This window comes from Heterodontus francisci, chromosome 38, assembly GCF_036365525.1.
Source record: "Heterodontus francisci isolate sHetFra1 chromosome 38, sHetFra1.hap1, whole genome shotgun sequence".
Lineage (NCBI taxonomy): Eukaryota > Metazoa > Chordata > Chondrichthyes > Heterodontiformes > Heterodontidae > Heterodontus > Heterodontus francisci.
In genome coordinates, this window is record NC_090408.1 from 43,886,081 (window position 1) to 43,907,302 (window position 21,222).

General features: G+C 40.1%; 1 protein-coding gene across 13 annotated transcripts in view; it reads left to right on the forward strand.

Annotated features, from left to right (window-relative positions):
• The window catches only part of dennd4a (DENN/MADD domain containing 4A), a 202,499-nt gene that overhangs the window by 54,204 nt on the left and 127,073 nt on the right, over positions 1 to 21,222 (forward strand). For 9 of the 13 annotated variants that reach the window (XM_068018271.1, XM_068018270.1, XM_068018280.1 and 6 more), the window contains 8 exons: positions 4,132 to 4,265; positions 4,718 to 5,032; positions 9,802 to 10,051; positions 15,699 to 15,768; positions 16,663 to 16,832; positions 18,827 to 19,068; positions 20,119 to 20,185; positions 21,026 to 21,084. In XM_068018271.1, the coding sequence (XP_067874372.1) occupies positions 4,728 to 5,032; positions 9,802 to 10,051; positions 15,699 to 15,768; positions 16,663 to 16,832; positions 18,827 to 19,068; positions 20,119 to 20,185; positions 21,026 to 21,084 (1,163 nt within the window). In that variant the 5' untranslated portion in view covers positions 4,132 to 4,265; positions 4,718 to 4,727. The remainder of the gene's footprint in view (positions 1 to 4,131; positions 4,266 to 4,717; positions 5,033 to 9,801; positions 10,052 to 15,698; positions 15,769 to 16,662; positions 16,833 to 18,826; positions 19,069 to 20,118; positions 20,186 to 21,025; positions 21,085 to 21,222) is intronic. The other 4 variants (XM_068018275.1, XM_068018274.1, XM_068018276.1 and 1 more) reach the window with 2 other exon arrangements.

Here is a 21,222-nt window from a genome sequence, read left to right on the forward strand (position 1 = left end):
ACCTTTTATGTGGCACCTTGCCAAATGCCTTCTGGAAATCCAAGTACAGTATGTCGACGGGCTCCCCTTTATTCACAGCGCATGTTACTCCTTCAAAGAACTCCAATAAATTGGTTAAACATGATTTCCCTTTCACAAACCTATTCCCAATTACCTTGAGTTTTTCGAAGTGCCCAGCTATAGCCTCCTTAATGATCGATTCTAACACCTTCCCCACGACAGACAACAAGCTAACTGGCCTATAGTTACCTGTTTTCTGTCCCTCCCCCTCCCCACCCCCTTTCTTGAATAGAGGGGTTATGTTTGCTACTTTCCAATCTGATGGAACCTTTTCGGAAAGCAGCGAATTTTGAAAAATTAACACCAACGCATCTACTACCTCATTATCCACGTTTTTTAAGACCCTTGGATGAGCCCATCAGGACTCGGGGACTTGACAGTTCGCAGTTTGCTCAGTACCATTTCCCTGGTGATTAATTTCACAAAGTCCTTCTCTTCCTTCTGCCTCCTAATTTACAGCTATTACTGGAATGTTTTTATATCCTCTATAGTGAAGACAGAAGCAAAATATTTGATCATTTCATCTGCCATTTCCTTATTATCTAGAGGACCAACGCTCACTTTACTTACTCTTTTCCTTTTTAAATACTTGTAGAAACTCTTGCTATCTGTTTTTACATTTCTTGCTAGCTTCCTCTCATACTCTAATTTCTTCCTTCTATTAATCTTTTAGTCATTCTCTGCTGCTGTTTATATTCTGACCAATCATCTGACCTGCCACTCAGCTTTGCGCAATTATATGCTTTTTCCTTAAGTTTGATGCTTTCCTTAACTTCTTTAGTTGGTGGGTCCTCCCCTTAGAATTTTTCTTTATCGTAGGAATATACTTATCCTGAGTATTCTGAAATATCCTCTTGAATGTCTGCCGCTGCTTCTCTATTGATCTGTCTCCTAGCCTTGTAACCCAGTTCATTTCAGCTAGCTCAGCATTCATGCTCACATAGTTGACCTTATTTAAGTTTACAATACTAATGTTATGACTGTGGCAGGACAAAGGCCCCCAATTAAAATATGTGATTCTGATCGCAGTGGAAGCAACGCACTAATTCAGTCCCATCGTTCCACAGGTCGCAGCATATTTCTTTAAACTTTCCAAATCGGGAAAAAAGCAACCAAATTGAACACACTAGTAACCCCCGAATGAAGCGGACCAAACCAGACATCTTTAGACATCAACAAATTATTTATTTTAAAAAAACTGAAAAATCTTAAACACTACTAAGATAAACCAATGTTTAAAAATCTAACTCCCGCATTTGCATATATATATTAAAAATTAACAGTACTTTGGTTTTTAATTAGCTGACCGAAAAAAATAAAAACAAAGTCTTTGCAAGCTACGTTCTTGACGAATGGAGTCTTCCAATGTAGAAACAGTCCAAGATCGCTTGAAGTCTTCACAGTGGTCCGATGGAAAAAAATGGTCCTTCAACGAAAGGAATTTAGCAGTTCCGCTGTTATAGCATTAACTATCCCTTCAGTGATGAACACAGCAAAATACAGATAATTTGTTGGGAAAGAAAAGCTTTTCTTATTTTCTTAGGGAATTAATTTGGCTTGTTGCTTGGTAGAATCTTGAAAGAGAAAACACAGCTTCGCTTTGTAGAATTTTGAGAGAAATAACACAGCTCCTTCAGTTCATATCTCTGAACACTCTCTGCTCAAACCAGTCTGTGCCAGCTAGTTTTCAAAAGTCAAACTGCAATATTGAATCACGTGACCTCTCTCACTGCTGTTGCACTGATCTTTTTACAGTCTTAAAGACACATACAATATTTCCGAGGAGAGAAAAACAAGGCTGTGACACTAGCCTTATACCCACTCTGCATATTAACAGACAGTGCTTGTGGAGACAAAGGGGTTACTTCCCTTATCCAATTTAACCCACAATGGATTTTGAGCACCAGGTATTGTGTGTAAGAAGAGACATTCCAAGGTCGGCTAAGACCAGAGAATCCACAAACACGTGGTCAGACCAGCTGGTCACGTGACTAGCCGGCTTGGCAACCTGTTTTTTTCTGAATGGTACAAACAGTTGGAACTGAGAGTGTCTGTTTGCTCCTGGACTGAAAAGACCTCTCCTGGCTGGCTCGCCACAGCCTCTCCTGTCTGCTCCCATCTCTTTCTCACGGAACTCCAAATCCATTGAAGACACATGAGCCCCAAGAGAGAAAAGTCTCCTACAGCGCACAAGGTTTAAGAAGAATACTGGGCCCCAACGAAAAGCAAGATCTACCTATAATCAAGTACTCTACAGTGAGCTCGAAGATCCGTAACAGAAATCCTCTTCAGAGATTGCCTCAAACTTTTCCACCTGTATTTCTTCTGCTCTGTTCTGTCCCTATCTGCATGTGTGTATCACGTATGCGTGCTAGCGTGGGTGTGTCGTGTATCCGTAGGCGTTAACTGGATTAGAGTTTAAGTTTAATAAATTTCAACCTTTCTTCTTTAAACCTAAGAAAACCTGTTTGTGCTGGTTTCTTTGCCTTATAATTGGAAAGCAGTGAACAAGGAATCACCAAAGGGGAGCCAAAAACACGGTGTGTTTAAAATTAAACCCTGTTATGGTAAGATCAGGTGAAGACTGATAGGGACCCCTGGACCCCTTTCTCACCTGGTCATAACACAACTTATATATTTAGTTGTCCAAGTTTGAACTAATACACTCCCTGCTGGTTTCTCTCTCTCACTGTTATAAATGATAAAATCCGCCTTTTGATACACCGTGTGATTGCTGCCCAGCCATGCATGTATGCTTCTTAAAGGGTTCGAGGCTTGTGCACGGCCTGTCTGTCCCCTGCGCGGCATATTCCCAATTGCTGCGCAACTGCGCACCCACGCAGCTTAATGGGAACTTGGTTGTGGGATTACTATTGATTGGGAAACCAAGGAGACTCCACTGCTCTTTTTTAACTAGTACCATAGGATCTTTTACATCCACTTGAGAGAGAAGACAGGGTCTCAGTTTAACATCTCATCCAAAAGATCAAACCTCTGACAGTGCATCACTTCCTCAGTACTGCACTGAAGATTATGCGCTCAAGTGTCTAGAGTGGGGTCTGAACCCACGACCTTCAGACTCAGAAGGAAGACTGCTACAACTGAACCACGCTGATATCATCCTCAAGTACACTCGTCCTCCAGCATATCACAGCTCAGAATTAATTACACATACCACAGATACTTTGGTCTTTGAGGACATTGGTTTAGGAATACCTTGTCATCCATTTTAAAGGAATTGTATTTTTAGGGAGTAGTTTAGGTTTTTTGAAAAATAAACAGTGTATTTCTATTCTTGTACATTCAGTCTGAGCCTTGAACACATTCTGATTAAGTATAGCACATTAAATAGAGCTTAGAAGATCAGCTGTGGCATCAGTGTAATATTTCTAATTCCCACACCAGCCTGTCTGAGGCTGTTGATTTAGTTTTGAATTATAGACAGTCATGTTGTGAACTTGTGCCTGCTGGGATCTGACAGAGAAAGGGCACTTCCATTGTTATTTTTGGGATAGATTTCAACCTCGGTGACAGCAATCAAAGAATGATGTTCTATTCCATTTGCACCATCAGTGGTTCATTTTTAACTAAAATAGAACATCATGCAGAATTTTTCTATAGGTGTATCGTGTTGATGGTACGTGAATGGTTTGCATGGAATACAGAAGAGAGGTATTTGAGATGGAACATTGTCAATATTCTCAAACTTGGTAACTAATTTTAACTTGTGCTTTTTATAAAGGAACATCATTGTAGAAGTTTGTAACGGTGCATTTTTTAAAAAGATGTAATTTTGACTTTAATACAAATGCATATCATTCATTTTATGTAATAATTGTTATGTTTGTTTTCAATCAATCAATAATATTATTGACATGTGACCTAACTATGTAAATGTTGCTGCATATTTAATAATTTTAATAATGTCTTCAGACTTCATATTGGGGTTTCTCAAAACTCATCTCCCATTTTTTCTCATCCCCTCCTCTCTTTTCCTAACCTTTTTTCCTTTCCCATTCACTAACCTCTCTCCTGTTCCCTCCCTCCTCCTTCATGCCCCTTTTGCACCAGGTATTAATGGCATGCTGTAGTGCACCTCAGCTAAGGCAAGGAAAATAAATCAGCCTGCATTCATCCCCACGCCAACTAAATCAGTATCTGGTGACTCTTGAGAAAGGTCTGCGTGTGGATTCAGCGGAACTTAAGTAGGTCATTAAGTGCATTGATTGTGCTCCATTTTGTTAGGCATGTAGCCTATTTATCTTTTTATCCCAGTTCCTTGCCCCTTCTCCATGTCACTCAGGGATTGGGTATGGCTGTAATATTCTCCTTTTCCCTACCACCCCCACACCCCGTTTGAAGAATTGGATAGTGTTTACTGCCTCCATTCACACATGAAATGTGGTCAGATGGTGAGGTTTGAAATGATAATTGGCACCTGGGGTACCCAGCATGAGCCAACATGTTCAGATGAGGAGGGGGTAAAAAGGATGATGTTTGGGTGGGGGGAAACAGGCATTTTCCATTTTTAAAATCCAGTAGCTGAACCTGATTTTAGAATTATTTTATGATTCTCCTCCTTCAAGGTTAGCTCCAGGTTGTGAACCTGCTGTAAAGGTGGTGTTTGCACAATCTTGATATTCTTCTTGCATTTCAGGTAATGAGCCATGATGGAAGGCCCACGTGTTGCTGACTATTTTGTGGTGGCAGGCATGACTAATGCATCAAAGCCACTTGAAGAGGAAATACAATTTAATGACAGCTGCCACAAAGTAGCTAAACCGAAAGCGCCGATCACAGATGTGGCTATCATTGTGAAATCGTTGGGCGAGGAAGTTCCCCAAGGATATACATGTGTGGAAACGACTCGCACTGGATTACCGGCTGATCTCAATAATGGAAGTTTGATGGGTGCTCAGATTTTTCTTTGCTACAAAAGGGGTAGAGATAAGCCACCTCTGACTGACCTGGGGTATGTAACTCTGAAAGCTCATACAAATTAACACCAATCCAGTTTATGCACTGCAAAATAGTGTGTAACTTTCTTTGTCATACAAGATTTTTTTGTCCAGTATCAGGTGCTGTTTGTCTATCATATACTCTGGTAATGTGTTTAAAATATGTATTTCAAAGATACAGTGACTTAATTAATGTTCAATGCTTCTGCACCTTTGTCAAATTCTACTTTATTATAATCACATTTAGAGTATTTTGGAGTATTTCCAGTTATTGTGTGAAAAGAAAGATCCTTTTCTTTTGAAAACTCAGGCTTTTTGTTAATTAATTCTTCCCTCGTTAAAATCTACAACTATGACTATAAGGTGCGCCCTGGCCAATGGGGTGCACCACAGATGCTGGCTAATTCCCAAGATTTTATTACAGTCCCTCGCTTAGAGATAGCTCCCTGTCAGTAATAAAATGATACAATATCAAATTGGCTTCGAAAGACAATTTCTTTTATGCTCCCTATCTTGTCGGTGAATGGGTGTGATGCCTGCCATTCAGGCTTATTGGGCTGGAAGGATAAAAAGCTGGAGTGTCTGTCTCACTATTTATATCCAGTGTCAGTGTTTCGCAGTCCCACGTCAAGTAAAACATAGCATGTAGGTTAAATGCAGAGTAAAACCTCCTCTGCTTTAACTCCAGCATACTTTGATGCACCAATGCGAAGTTGCCATTTTGCATACCCCGGTCATCTCATGACTTTGCCATCAGTCTCCCCATTTCGTGCTTATTATTATTCTGCTGAGTTCATGCACAGATAAGCAATTTTATTGAGATTGTTCAAACCATTTTTATTTCATTGGGGACTTCTCAGTGGGGCAAGGGTGTGGGGATGGTGGATCTTCATAATCCTTTCCTTTCTATTGGATTTAAACCCAAGTCCCAGAATGACAAGTCTTCGGATGACCTGGTATGTTATATCTGCATTCAACGTAATGTTAGATAGATAAATTGGTGTTTTATTCAAAAGCCACTTTTATACTGCTCTTTGGTCACCAGGTTTTGTAGACCTTCCGCAGCCAATGGCCAGTTAAGTGGTGGTATGACATTGTGGCACACAACTGTTACCACCTCTGTGTAGTGACATTATGATGTCTAATACATGCCAGCCTGATACATGGATCAAATATTGGTCCCTGCGTTACAGCCCACTTACAGAAAGACATCATAAATTCAGGAGAGCAGCAGTTGGTTTGTTCTCCCAAGACCTAGGCTGTAAAGAAAAAGCAACAAAAGAGTTTCAACGGATGGTCAATGTTCAGCCTCATTTGCCCTTTGCATGCGGCACCCACACATTAAGGACAGGCTATTATTGTAGAGAACCTTGGTTAGACCACACTTGCGGTGCTATGAACAGTTCTGGTCTCCATATTATTAAAAAAAATACGATAATGATAGATATAACCTCTTAATTCTGCTATTAGGGAAGATTGAACACGCTGGAAAAGAGAAGATGTGGGGGAATGACCTGACTGAGGCCTTTAAGATTATGAAAGGTTTTGATAGGGTAGAAGTACAGAAGACATTTCCATTTGCAAACAAGACCAGAACTAGAAACCATAAATATAAGATAGTCACTAATAAATACAACAAGCCCAGTCTGTCCAACCTTTCCTCATAAGACAACCCGCTCATTCCAGGTATCAATCTAGTAAACCTCCTCTGAACCGCCTCCAAAGCATTTACATCCTTCCTTAAATAAGGAGACCAAAACTGCACACTGTATTCGAGATGTGGTCCTGGTTGGTGTATTTTATTCTGGGGGACAAATAGAGTCTAATTGGCTATTCTTTGGTAGGTGGGAAATCTTTATTGATATGGGTGGCACAGTGGCGCAGTGGTTAGCACCACAGCCTCACAGCTCCAGCGACCCGGGTTCGATTCTGGGTACTGCCTGTGCGGAGTTTGCAAGTTCTCCCTGTGACCGCGTGGGTTTCCGCCGGGTGCTCTGGTTTCCTCCCACAGCCAAAGACTTGCAGGTTGATAGGTTAATTGGCCATTGTAAATTGCCCCTAGTGTAGATAGGTGGTAGGAGAATGGTGGGGATGTGGTAGGGAATATATAAATGGGTGGTTGTTGGTCGGCACAGATTCAGTGGGCCGAAGGGCCTGTTTCAGTGCTGCATCTGCATGACTGTGCATGTATGACTATGATATGCTGTGACCCGTGGGACTGTGGGAAGTGGGACTAAATTAACAGTGCATTTCTCCCGTCTTGGTTGTAACAGTACCCTTACCTAACAAAAATCTTAACCATCTCAGTCTTGAAAACTCTAGCAAAATAGGAAACTTTCTGGGAAATTACCAATTCCTTTTTCCTAGAATTGTTATACTGCACATCCTGTCTGGATCTATGGATTAGGCAACTGCATTAATGCATTAATCCCCACAAGATACTTGTCTTGGGCTTCATGATTGATCACATTCTTACAACAAGGTCCTTTTCTTATACTTTTCTATATTTTCATAGAGTGGGAGTTCTGTTTCATTGAACACAACAAGTGAAAAGATCTGTAAATTATTCTGAGGGTCACATTTTGGTTGGTAAAAATGGCAATAGAGTAAATACTAAGTTTAATCTGTCGAGCAATCTGGATTTGTGTTATATTGTAAAACTGAATACTTATTCAAGGGAATAATTTGATTACTGTATTTTTTTTAAACTGGAAAACCCTATATAAATTCAAATTAATGGAAAAGATGTTTTAGAAATATTTTGTTTAATGTTGTCTTTAAATCACCGACAAAAGTGCTGCTGTGCCACCAACCTTGCCTCCATGACCATTATTTGCTGTTGGCTTTTCCAACATCAAGTCGGATGTGAGCCACAACTTTTCTCCAACTTTTAACATGCATCAAGAAGTAGTCTGCTGTACTCTCATGGTCAGATGGCTCAGTGAATAATTGAGCATCTGGCAGGTGCACAGGCATTTAACATTTCAAGGATACAAAGTCATTTCTTATGCAGCTGATGCATGAATACATATAATATTATCATTATGAGAAATGAACTGCCCAGAAAGTCGCCATAAAGTAGTAGATATTTCTAGACAGTATTTCTGTATTGTGTATTTCACCAGAAGCACACAGTACAACTAACTGCAATCAACTTTAAGTTTCAGTATATTTTAAGTTTCCTATCAAAAGATATAATGCAAAGATTTTACACTTTGAAGCAAGATGGAGCTCTGCTTTAGTCAGTCACTTATAGACTTTTTTTCTGGATGTGAACAATGCTGGCAAGACTGGCAATTATTTCCCATAATGGTGGGCCTTCTTGAACCACTGCAGTCCTGTGTTTAGAGTGCTGTCACAATGGCAGTAGTAGGGAATGCCATGATACTGAATTCCAAGATGATGAAGGAATGGCAATATATTTTCAGGTCAGGACAGTAACTTGTAAGCAGTGGTGTTCCCATTGCTGCTCTTGTCCATCTTGGTAGTAGAGGTTTTAGGGCAAGGAGATGTTGTCAAAGCAAGTTACTGCAGTGCATCCTGTAGATTGTATATATTGTAGCCACAATGGTGGAGGAGATGGATATTCACTTCACTGGTAGGAACACGATTTACTAAACTGCTATGCTCTGGATGATATTGAGCTTTTTGAGAGTTGTTTCGGCTGCAGGCCATCGCATTGCTAAGTTGGTGTGCTTTGCACCTGAGTTACACTAAAAATTTCAGTGCAATGCATACCTATTTCTACTCACTGAATTCAAAATCCTTATTCTGATTTACTAATCTCCCCATGGTCCAACCGCTCCCTATATCTGCCACCCCTCCAGCCCTATGTATCTGCTCTTGCTATCTGCTTTCTTTCAGATCCTCCCATTCGGTAGCAGGTATCTGGTTTCTCTTGGCCCCGCACTCAAACTCTCTTTCAAATCCTCGTATGCTACCCATCCAAATGCCTCCTAAAACTTGCTTCTTCAACTATGCTTTGTCACTTACCCCAGCTTTTCTACTACTCATCTTTTACCTCTGTAAAGCACCTAGGTATATTTTACTACATAGAGGTTAGGAGTTGGAATTCTTTTTGACTGTCTATCTGGTATTTTGTTAAGGTTGAATAAGTAATCAGCATATTGACTTCAAAATTTTAGTTATCTTCTCTATAATTCTGTCCAGTCTGATGTGAGTTCGAACTCTGAAAACTATTTAGATTTATGGTTTAAAAGAATTCAGAGGGATCAGTTAGCAGCACATGTAATCAGTGACACAATGAGAGACAATGTGATGAACATTGGAATTTTTACTAACCGTGTTTTGTTCTAACGTTCAGCTTCTCCTCAAAACTGTTCTCAAAAACTGTGTTAAAACTCCTGATACACACATACAACCTTGTTCATTATTATTTAGATACCAATATGCAATTAGAAGTACATTCTCAAGCATTCAGTGCTTGTAAGTAGATTATTGCAGTTACAAAAGCTGGTTGAGAATGTGGGAATTAGTGTATTGAAAGGTGACTTTCTTAAATTAGCTTAATATGCTTTGAAAGAGTTCTTAACCATATTCTTAGAACAACTACCAAAATTGTCCATCTGCTGATTATAAGTGAAAGTTTTAGCATGCCTTATGTTGGGAATTCTATCTGATTTGTGATACTGTTCATAAGACAACTCATTCACTGTAGTTTTAAATGCACCATATTGTTCAAAGCTTAATTCACACCAGGGTGAATGTGGTTTGTTAACTGCAGGACTTTTACAGCAGCTAATCTACCTATATTGTTTTCTAGTGTTTTGTACGAATGGAAAGAGAGGCTAAAGAATGGATGTCAGATCATTCAAACCACGCCTTATGGCCGACCTGCTAATATCAGCAGTGGGACTTCATCTCAGCGAATATACATAACGTACCGTCGAGCACCAGAAAACATAGCCCAGAATTCCCTGGCCGTCACTGATATTTGTATAATTGTTCCAAGTAAGGGAGAGACTCCACCACACACTTTCTGCAGGGTGGACAAAAACCTGAACAGCAGCATGGTAATGTTGACAGTCTATGTTTGGGTAACTTCTAAGCCAAAGTAATGGAAACCATTGGTTACATGTACTGCATAGATTATGCTCAGTGTAAAAGACTGCGTTATAAAACAGTCTGTCTTGCATCTTTCTTTCAGCATAGTGACCTCAGTTATAACACTATCCCTGCTATTAACTGAGCTCAGAATGCCTGTGTTAGAACAAAGTTATGATACGTAGATAGAGACATATAGAAATATAGTTTTTGATATTCTTATGAAATTTAGAGTTAATTGTTATTTTTGTTACTTATTTTAAAAGCATTATACTTTTTGCATTGGTACAGCAATACTGAATAATCTGAGATGGAGCACATTCTTCTTCCCTCTTCAACCAGAATTTTACTTCAGTGGGTTCCTCAAATCAATGGTTTTCAACCTTACCTGTATGGATTCCACTTGTAAGCATTTATGCATCCCTTGACCTAAGTTTTGAAAGAACGCGACAATTGCCCATGGTAAAACAGCGCTATTATTGGAGAATGAATGCTCTAGTAAGGCAAAATACAGAGCTCTGACGACCTCACAGCTCCCCTAGGATTCTGTTATGCATCCCTCAGCATCTATTGGACTGCAGTTTGACAATCCCTAGTTGGATTAATTCACATTACAAGCTATAAAACAGTTACAGAGATAGTTAGATTTGAATAGTACCTCATCACAGCTCTCAGAAATGTCTCAAAGCTGTTCAGAAACAATAAATTACTTGGAAATTCAGTAACGGTTTCATAGGGAATCAACTGCTTCTTGCAAAAAGCTTTTTTTGGTGGTGTTGGTTGAGGGAGATTGTTGGTCAGGGCATTGGAAGAGCTCCCTGCTCTTTGTTACTAAACTACTGAGCATGTAAATGGGGCTTTGAATTTGTGTTTCATCTGGGAGACAGAACCTTGGTCAGTGTCAGCCTAGAAAGCATCCTGAAATTCTGAAATGGAGCTAAACACACAACTTTCTGGCTTGGAGGCAGGAGTTCCATCAGTTGAACCAATCCTACAGTATTATTCATAGGATTTCAATGAAGTACAAGGCATGTGAAATTTTCAAATGCCCACTTAGATTGTGAAAAATACCCAACAGTATGGACTTTGCTAATCAAACGTGGATTGTGTCAGGATAGACCATTTGAGTGTTTAAGTAATTATAGGGTGAAGTATATTGATGGTCATTCGTGCTACACAAGTGCCAGGCAATGACCATTTCCAACAAGAGAGAATCCAACCATCTTCTCTTGACATTACAGTGGCATTACCATAACTGAATCCCCCACAATCAACATCCTGGGGATTACCATTGACCAGAAACTGAACTGGAGCAGGCATCTAAGTACTGTGGCTACAAGAGCAGGTCAGAGACTGGGAATTCTATGGCGAGTAACTCATCTAGTGACTTCCCAAAGCCTGTCCACCATCTACAAGGCAAATGTCAGGAGAGTGATGGAATACTCTTCACCACCTTCAGCATTCATTCTCTCCACCACTGATGCACAGTGGTAACAGTGTGTGCCATCTGCAAGATGCACTGCAGTAACTCACCAAGGCTCCTCCGACAGCACCTTCAAAATCCGCGACCTCTACCACCTAAAAGAACAAGGGTAGCAGATGTATGGGGAGCCGCACCACCTACAAGTTCTTCTCCAAGTCACACACCATCCTGACTTGGAACTGTATTGCTGTTCCTTCACTGTCACTGGGTCAAAATCCTGGAACTCCCTTCCTAACAGCACTGTGGGTGTACCTACACTACATGGACTGCAGTGGTTCAAGAAGGCAGATCATCGCCATCTTCTCAAGGCAATTGGGGATGGGCAATAAATGTTGTCCTAGCCAGCGACGCCTACATCCCATGAAAATAATTTTTTTGTAAAGTGATTGGGGTGGGAGCTACTTGAGGTGATGTATTTAGAGTATTACACAAGAAGAATATCACAGAATCACAAAATTGTTACAGCACAGAAGGAGGCCATTTAGCCCATCATGTCTGCACCAGCGTTCTGAAACAGCAGTTCACCCTCCTCCTCTCCATAACCCTGCATATTCTTTCTTTTCATATAAGAGCCTAATTCCATTTTGTATGCTTCAATTGAACCTGCCTCCACCACAATCTCAGGCAGTGCATTCCAGACCTTAACCACTCGCTGCGTGAAAAAGTTTTTCCTCATGTCACTTTTGCTTCTCTTACCCATTACTTTAAATCTGTGCCCTCTTTCACGAGTGGGAATAGTTTTTCTCTATCTACTCTGTCTAGACCTTTCAAGATTTTGAATACCTCTCACCAAATCACCTCTCAGCCTTCTCTTCTCCAAGGAAAACAGTCCCAACATCTGCAATCTATCTTTATAACTGAAGTTCCTCATCCCTGGAACCATTGTCGTGAATCTTTTCTGCACTCTCTCCAACGTCCTCACATCTTTCTTAAAGTGCGGCACCCAGAACTGGATGCAATACTCCAGCTGAGGCCAAACTAGTGTCTTATATAAGTTCAACATTACTTCCTTTCTCTTGTACTCTATGTCCCTATTAATAAAGCCCAGGATACTGTATGCTTTCTCAACCTGTCCTACCACCTTCAATGACTTATGCACATATACATCCAGGTCCCTCTGCTCCTGTACCCTCTTTAAAATTGTACCCTTTATATAGTCTCTCCTACCAAATGAACCAGTTCACATTTCTCTGCATTGAACTTCATCTGCCACCTATCTGCCCATTCCACCGACTTGTCTAGGTCCTTTGCAGTTTTACAACATCCTCCTCACAGTTCTCAATGCTTCTAAGTTTTTTATCATCTGCAAACTTTAAAATTGTGTTCTGTACACCAAGGTCTAGGTCATTAATATATATCCGGAAAAGCAAGGGTCCCAACACTGACCCCTGGGGAACTCCACTACAAACCTTCCTCCAGCCCGAAAAACATTGATTAACCGCTACTCTTTGTTTTCTGTCACTTAGCCAATTCCATATCCATGTTGCTGCCATCACTTTTATTCCATGAGCTATAGCTTTGCTCACAGTCTGTTGTGCGGCACTGTATCAAACGCCTTTTGCAAGTCCACGTACGCCAACAGCCTTACCCTCATCAACCCTCTCTGTTACCTCATCAAAACTCCAGTAAATTAGTTTAACATGATTTTCCCTTAACAATTCCATGTTGGCTTTCTTTAATTAACCTGCATTTGTCCATATGACTGTTAATTTTTTCCTGAAATTCTTTCTAGAAGTTTCCCCACCACCAAAGTTAAACTGACTGGCCTGTAGTTGCTGGGCTCATCTTTACACCCTTTTTTGAACAAGGGTCTCATGTTGACAATTCTTCAGTCCTCTGGCACCACCCCTGAGTCTAAGGAAGACTGAAAAATTATGGCCAGTGTCTCTGCAATTTCCACCCTCAATTCCCTCAATATCCTTGGATGCATCTCATCCGGTCCTGGTATTTTAACCATTTAAAGTACTGACAGCCTATCTAATACGTCCTCCTTATTAATTTTAAACCTTTCTAGTGTCTGAATTACCTCCTGTTTCACCATTGCCTGTATTGCATCTTATTTCTTGGTAAAGACAGATGCAAAGTATTCATTTAATACTGCCCTCAGCCTCCATACGTAAATCCCCTTTATGGTCCCTAATCGGCCCAACTCCTCCTTTTACCATCCTTTTCCTATTTGTGTGGCTATAGAAAACTTTGGGATTCCCTTTAATGTTAACTACCAGTCCTTTTTCATGTTCTCTGTTTGCTTCTCTTATTTGCTTTTTCACTTCCCCTCCAGACCTTCTATATTCAGCTTGGTTCTATTTTCTACCTGGCATCTGCCATAAGCACACGTTTTCCTCTTTATCTTAATCTCTACCTCTTTCGTCATCCAGGGTGTTCTGGATTTGTTTACCCTGTCTTTTCCCCTTCGAGGGAACATACCTTGACTGTGCCCAAACTATAGCCCATTGTTCGGCTACCATTTTTCCTGCCAATCTTTGACTCCAGTTTATTAGCCCCTGCTCTGTTCTTAACCCATTGAAGTTGGCTTACCCCCAGTTAATTATTTTTTACTCTGGATTGCCCTTTGTCCTTTTCCATAGTCAGCCTAAACAATGATCACTGTCCCCTAAATGATCTCCTACTGATACTTGATCCACTTCGCCCATCATCAGAGCAATTAGTTGAAATGAAAGGTACCAGTATGTTAAACAAAGGCTGATCTTTATTTTCTGATATAAAGAATGTTTTTAAAGAAGATTTTCTGCTAAGGAAAGTGATGCATGTTATGTTACGTAAGAATTAATACACAATTCTGGTAACTCAACTTAAAGGGCTGGAGAATTAACATTCCATTCCTTTGCATGCTGAGTTGGAATCATTTTTCAGCTTCTATTTTGTAAATTGTTACTTAAATTAAAATGTGCAATTTTTAGCAATTGGAGCTTTAGTGATAGATTACTGGGTAAAACTGATGAAATAAAGTGTGAAGTATATTGATTGGCACTATCAATTTCTAACTCCATAGACCGGCTTACAGTCTAGAATTTAATTGCAAGTATCCATGTGTTGGATCAGGGCTGCATGATCTAGTGGTATTCGATACTTACATCTGTTCTCTTGTTTAACCTTGAGCTGTGGAACATTTCCTGTCCTCCCATGACATTCCATTTTGTAAAGATGTTGTCCTATGGTGATTTATCAAGATAGTAAACAGGAGATTGTAGTAATGCAGTCAGCATTGTTGTATCACCAGCTACAACTGCTGGCAAATTTTCTTAATGGGAAGAAAATGTAATTTGAAGATTAAAACTTAAAATTGAGTGCAGTGCATCATAATCAGTTGCGGAGTGAAATGACCTTTCCCTAATACTGAATGTGTTGGCATTGTAGTGGAAATGGGCTGCTGCTGTTTTTGCCAAGAATTCTGATCTGACAGCTCCCCATTGAGCTAACAATGAGGAATTTGGCCCATTTTAAAAGATATGAATTCCATGCTGCTGTGGCGATCTGTCATATAATGTTACACCTTGTAGTCATTACCATTACTGGGCCCCCTTCCTCTTTTCTGGGCAGTTGTCCACATTGCTATCTTCACTCCATGTCATCAGTTTTTTTGTTTGTTTTCGCTTTCAGGGAATGAAGTATTGCCAGGCCCTGTGTCTTTCATTTTTTTGGAAACAATCCAAAAAATGTACTGCGATGCACTTGTGGATACTCTATGATCCAATCCATGTTTGATTACTGATTTTGCTGTGGAGTGTTTTTGTTTTTCCAAGATGATACATTCCTAAATTAAAGGAAATTTTTGAACGATTGTTGGTTGTGTACGTGTACTTGGTGGGAAAACTTTGCTTGCATTCAACTTTGGAGCAAGTTGTTCCCTCCTTCGGTGAACCAGAATATCAAATACCTTTACAGCTTACAAATAACATTATTGTATAAGTACCTGATGAAAGGTCAGACAGAACTGAACCATTAACTCTGTTTTTCCTCTCCACTGATGCTGCCTGACCTGCTGAGTATTTCCAGCATTTTCTATTATTTTTCTGTAAACCTTGGGAATTCTTGACAGTAATTATGTTGCAGTTTTGGTGAATGTTATTTTATGTGTGCTGTTTGGTGATTTCTTTAATTTTCTGTTGCAGTGGGGATCCGCAGTATATTTGTGTTACAAAAAGTCCTTGGCCAAGCCCAACACTATAGCATACAAAGCTGGTAAGTGCTGCATCCATAATGAGATCTGAATGGATAACGTTTGTGGTTTCAATTGGAATAAGGATGAATCATCCAGACCATGTTGAGTTTATGTATTTGGTTCAGAATGTGAGACTGGCACCAGGAAGTGGTGCCAACATGAACATCTGTAACATGCTGAAGTTTGAATGTTAGTTGGTGGATAAGACAACAAAAAATTTGAAAGCGAGATGCTGTTCGCATTCACTGAGTGATCAGAACATGAATGAAAAGATAATCTTTTATTTTGTGATCCTGACTGTTCATTCGTCACATTTACATTAAACTATCCATAAGAATTCTGGAGTATATTCTCTTTTCTGTATTGCTGTAGTAGATTTTGTGATGCACAGAATTTGGCTTAAAGCTTTAAACTAGTTTATGAAAAGTATTTATTTTTCCTATAGCTCTTTTTGAAGATATTTAAAATATTTGCCTTTTATGAGTAGTTAATTTTTGGCATGTCAACAGTGAAGTGAGTGTGTTATGGTGACATCAGGTAGGGGGAATTGTTCCTCTTTCTTGCTGACTGCCATGAATGCTTCATAATTTGCAGGCCAGTCAGAAGCCAGCTTTTATTTTCCAGTGTTTTCAGGGAAATTTGCAATCGCTTAGCTGAAAAAGAACACTGAGAATTGGTTGAATGGGCCTGTGTCTTTTTAAAGCAATCGTTTTTCTGTGTTCAGATCATCTGTTGTTTCACTGAAATGCAGGGTTTCATGAAAGGTTCCTCTGAATAATTGTGTCATGGTTTGCCTTTCTCTGGAGGGAAGATCTGAGAGAGCTACATGTTCTAGGCTTAGAAAAGCCATGGTGTATGAGAAAGGTATAATTTAGATATTTTCATTTTTGGCTATTGTCTTGTCTCTTTTGCAGCTTTGATATGTAGGTATCCAGAGGGAGATTATGAATCCTTTCCATTGCCTGCATCAGTACCTCTCTTTTGCCTGCCAATGGGAGCAACCATTGAATGCTGGCCTTGTAATACCAAATATCCGCTCCCCGTCTTCTCTACGTTTGTGCTTACGGCAGCTTCTGCAGCAAAGGTACATTCAAGGCATGCCTGTTATTTAGTGTACTGCACAATACAGTCTATACTTATGTTGGTTTTGTTTGATACCAGATTTCTAAAATCTCTTAAAGGGTCTAGCTTCATAGTGTAAGATAACCAATTGATTTACTTTCTTAAAACTATCAAAACGGAAATTATAAGTTAATTGTAAAATAATCCTTTTATTTTCCTTTTTAGGGCTAGGAGAAAAGTTGTAGAACATTTATTGTTATTTAAGTCAAAGTGCTGCAGTGACCTGGTGGTAGACTAGCAGGTTAGAGGTCATGAGCTCAAATCCCACCAGGGTATATTGTGACAATAAATCTAGTAATTTAAATTCAATAAATCGAACTGCAACATTGTTGGAAAAACCCATCTGTTTCACCAGTATCCTTCAGGGAAGGTAACCTGCTACCCTTACAGGGTTCGATCTCAAGGTTCACCATATGTGACCATATTTTTTTTTTAAATCATTACTTGTACCTAATACACATCTTCAGTTGTGACAGCTGTATACCCTTTTGTCAAGTTTGTTATCAGTAAAGTTTATGGTATAAAATGAGTTAGAATTGGGTACTTAAGTGATACAGTTGAGGAAGATCCCAGATTCAATAGCTGGTCTGTGCTGCGTTGAACATAGCTGGAATAACAGTTGTCCATTACGCTAAAATTTGTGATGGCAAGCAAAGGGTGTCACCTAACTGGGGCAGGAAACTGACAAACAATGATTGTACCAGTAAAGAGGTCTCATCTCCATTTTAAGAGATTTTGTTTTTGAAATAACCTCGTCCAAAACCTTATGAGCTAATTGTGCATTTTGTTTTATTTTGCATGTTAATTTTCACCAAAAACAAGTCAAGCTATGCATAAAATTTCTGTTTGCCTGATTATGGGATGTGCACTGTTTCTCTCTACAATGACTCATCTCACTTACTTAAGCTTAGACACAAATTGGCATAACCAGAGCTTGGAAGTATGCACAGGCGTACTGCTCAAGATTAACCAGCTAAAACTGCATAGCTGCCAATAAATGTACTAAAGGTTTCCATTTCTCATGCAGCTAGGACCACCATACCTATTGGGTTATTGACTTGCAGGAGTAATCTGGAGCTAAAAGAAAGAAAGTGAGTTCTGGCCCATCCCTATGTGACCCCATTAGTGAGCAACACTAGTTGGCTAATCACCAGCAGTGCCTTTGCATGCTGTGGCTCTGACAGGCTCAGTAATGCCATACATGAACCAATCACACAGGTTGACTCCCTTTTATCACCAGGTGTTTTAGTGTGAAGCAACCAGAATCCCATTTTTCCCACCAGGAGGATAGTCACCACTGTACCTCCAATTGGATTTAATGCAAAGGAAGATGCGTGGAGATAGGGAGAGACAAGGGAAACAGGCTTAGTTTCGGATTGCTTCAGAAAGAGGTCAGAACAGACATGATTGGCAGAGTGGACTTGATTGCCAATGCAGGATGGATCAGACAAACATGCAAGAAATGCCTGACAGGAAAAGACTCAATGGTCTATCTAGCCTGTCCCACACAACTGTGATGTCTTGTGTTACAGTATATACACTCCCCAGCCCACCCTACCTAGGAGCCATGTAATATCCTGGGGAGAGGCAAAAAAAAGGTAAAACCTGGACCAATTGGGAAATAAATCTGGAGCATACCTCTCTGATCGCATTAGGCATTCAAAACTAGTCCAGGAGACAACTCTGATCCTGTCAGATACTTGCAAACTCAGCACCTTTAATAATCACTACAGTAAGCAGGAGACAAATTAAAAGCAAGGCAAAGTTTTCCCACCCAAGTTCTGATGTGTAAATTATAGGATGCAGTGTTGGGTACATTCAGACTCATTATATTTATACTTGTAATTGTTTAATAGAATTGCTTCTGCTTTCATCACCACAATATATGAAATTGGTAATTGCCCTATTGTTACTCTGCAATGTAATGGCTCAAATGTCCTTACTCAATGTTCCTAGGTTTATGGTGCGGCTATTCAGTTCTATGAACCTCTTCCTCAAGAGAACCTGACAGACAAGCAGCGATCGCAGTTAGGGCTGGTCAGTGCTGCCGACCGAAAGCCCATCCTCTCGAAAACAGTTCACACCAGCAAATGCATCTGCCTTCTGTCACACTGGCCGTTCTTCGAAGCTTTTCGAAAATTTCTCACCTTTTTATACCGCTATTCAATCTCTGGACCTCACGTACTACCTATTGAGAAGTAAGTTTCCTGTGAAAGATGAATCTTTCCTGACTGTACTAGAACTGACCGTAAGCATTGCTTGGTCCCAAAACTGATCCTGGATTGTTAGCTGACTTCAACTGTGCCGTAGTAATGGCTTGGAAGAGCTCCAATGATTAAATAGCCAGCTATAGTCACTGTCAAATGAGAATAAAGGCCAGCTGAGCAAAGTTGCACTGATGGAGGTGCTCACACCTGGAACCATGCAATATTTACTGTCTTTCCTTCCATTTTCATTCTAAAGGAAGGTCTGGACTTGCTGCAAAAAATCATGATGTGGTTTAAAAATATAGTTCACAGTGTAATTTCCTAGAATAATTGTGTAACACATTCTAGATAATTAATGTATCTTCCATTTGTTAATATTTTCCTAGCCCTGATAGCAGCGTGTTGAAATATAATCACAGTGTCAAGTCTGTGTTTGATACACACAGTTTCTGCAAGTTTCTACTTCATACCAAGGGTAATATGGAACACATCCCAGCAGTTGTAAGCTGAAGTTGTGAATTGAGCGGATGGGCAGGGAATTTTTGACAAAGTTTTGCTGATGCAAACTATCACAATTAGAGTCCCAATGTGTGTTTATTTTTACAGTCACCTTATTGCTCAATCTCCCTCCCTATATCTTCCATAGCTGTGGTAAAAATGTGAGCTGTGCGAATGTTATACTCCTCACTCACTGTCAGCTGTCAATAGGTGTGTATGAAAGCAGCTTGTGGTGACTGCCTTCTGATAGAACTCAATAAAAGGTTTCTTTATTTAGTCTTTATTTTTATATCAACAGAAAATCTGATTTAATGCATTGGCAAAGATCACTGAAGATGCAATCCTTTTCCTGAAGTTTTAAAAATGTCTACATAAACTCAGTTGTTGGATTCATAGGAGCCAGCAATATTTGTTGGAGAGATTGATTTAAAAAAAAACTCAAAAAACTTAGTCATTCAGTTGGCTAGATTGTTATTGCTAAAAGACCATGCTGATTACCAATGCTTTTTCCATATATTCAACATTATAACTTCTATTTTGCAGACACATCTGTCATTTCATGCACAATGTCCCATTTCCTTCTCCTCAAAGACCGAGGATTCTCGTGCAGGTGGGTGTCTATCTGCATGATTGCTGTTCATAGCAGAAGTATAATGCTGTGGGATGACCTTTGTTGTTTGGATTACAGCAGGAGCATGTTGCCATTTGACAAATTACTCTAAAATGCATCCTGAACATTAGGAATGTAATAGCAGTCATGTGGGGATGTTGTTCGCGCCTCTAATGGGTGAAATGGTAAAACCCAGGGAATAAAGCTATTCCCATAGAAAATCCAAACATTCCCAAAAAAATGAGGGTGAAAAAAATAATAACCAACATAAGCAAAAGAAATAGAGTTATTTATTTAGAGATACAGCACTGAAACAGGCCCTTCGGCCCACCGAGTCTGTGCCGACCAACAACCACCCATTTATGCTAATCCTATATTAATCCCATATTCTCTACCACATCCCCACCATTCTCCTACCACCTACCTACACTAGGGGCAATTTTTAATGGCCAATTTACCTATCAACCTGCAAGTCTTTGGAGGTGGGAGGAAACCGGAGCACCCGGCGGAAACCCACGCGGTCACAGGGAGAACTTGCAAACTCCGCACAGGCAGTACCCAGAACTGAACCCGGGTCGCTGGAGCTGTGCTGCCTATTGAATTCAAATTCCACCTTCTGCTGTGGTGGGATTGGAACCCATGTCCCCAGAGCAATACCTGGGTCTCTGAGTTACTAGTCCAGTGACAATACCAGTACTCCACCGCCTCCCCCCCCCCCCGAATGATAAGAAATATGAATTTGAGAGAAAGGGGAGCTTCTCTTCAAGGAGCTTCTGCTGGAACCAGAATCTGTATCAGTGAGAATCTACTGAATTTCAGTCTTGTCATTCTCTCTTCCAGCAATCACCTCATGACTACCTGATGCTTTGCCAACCTGTATCATCACCACTACCACTGAGGTAAGTGTAGACGAGCACAGATTTAATTCTTCTAAACTTAATTTGAATTGTCTCCTTTAAGACACTTCGTGCCAGTCACTATTCCCAAGTCAGCAAGAGTTGGCAGGGATTGTAGCCACGCAAGAAGCAGACTGGGTA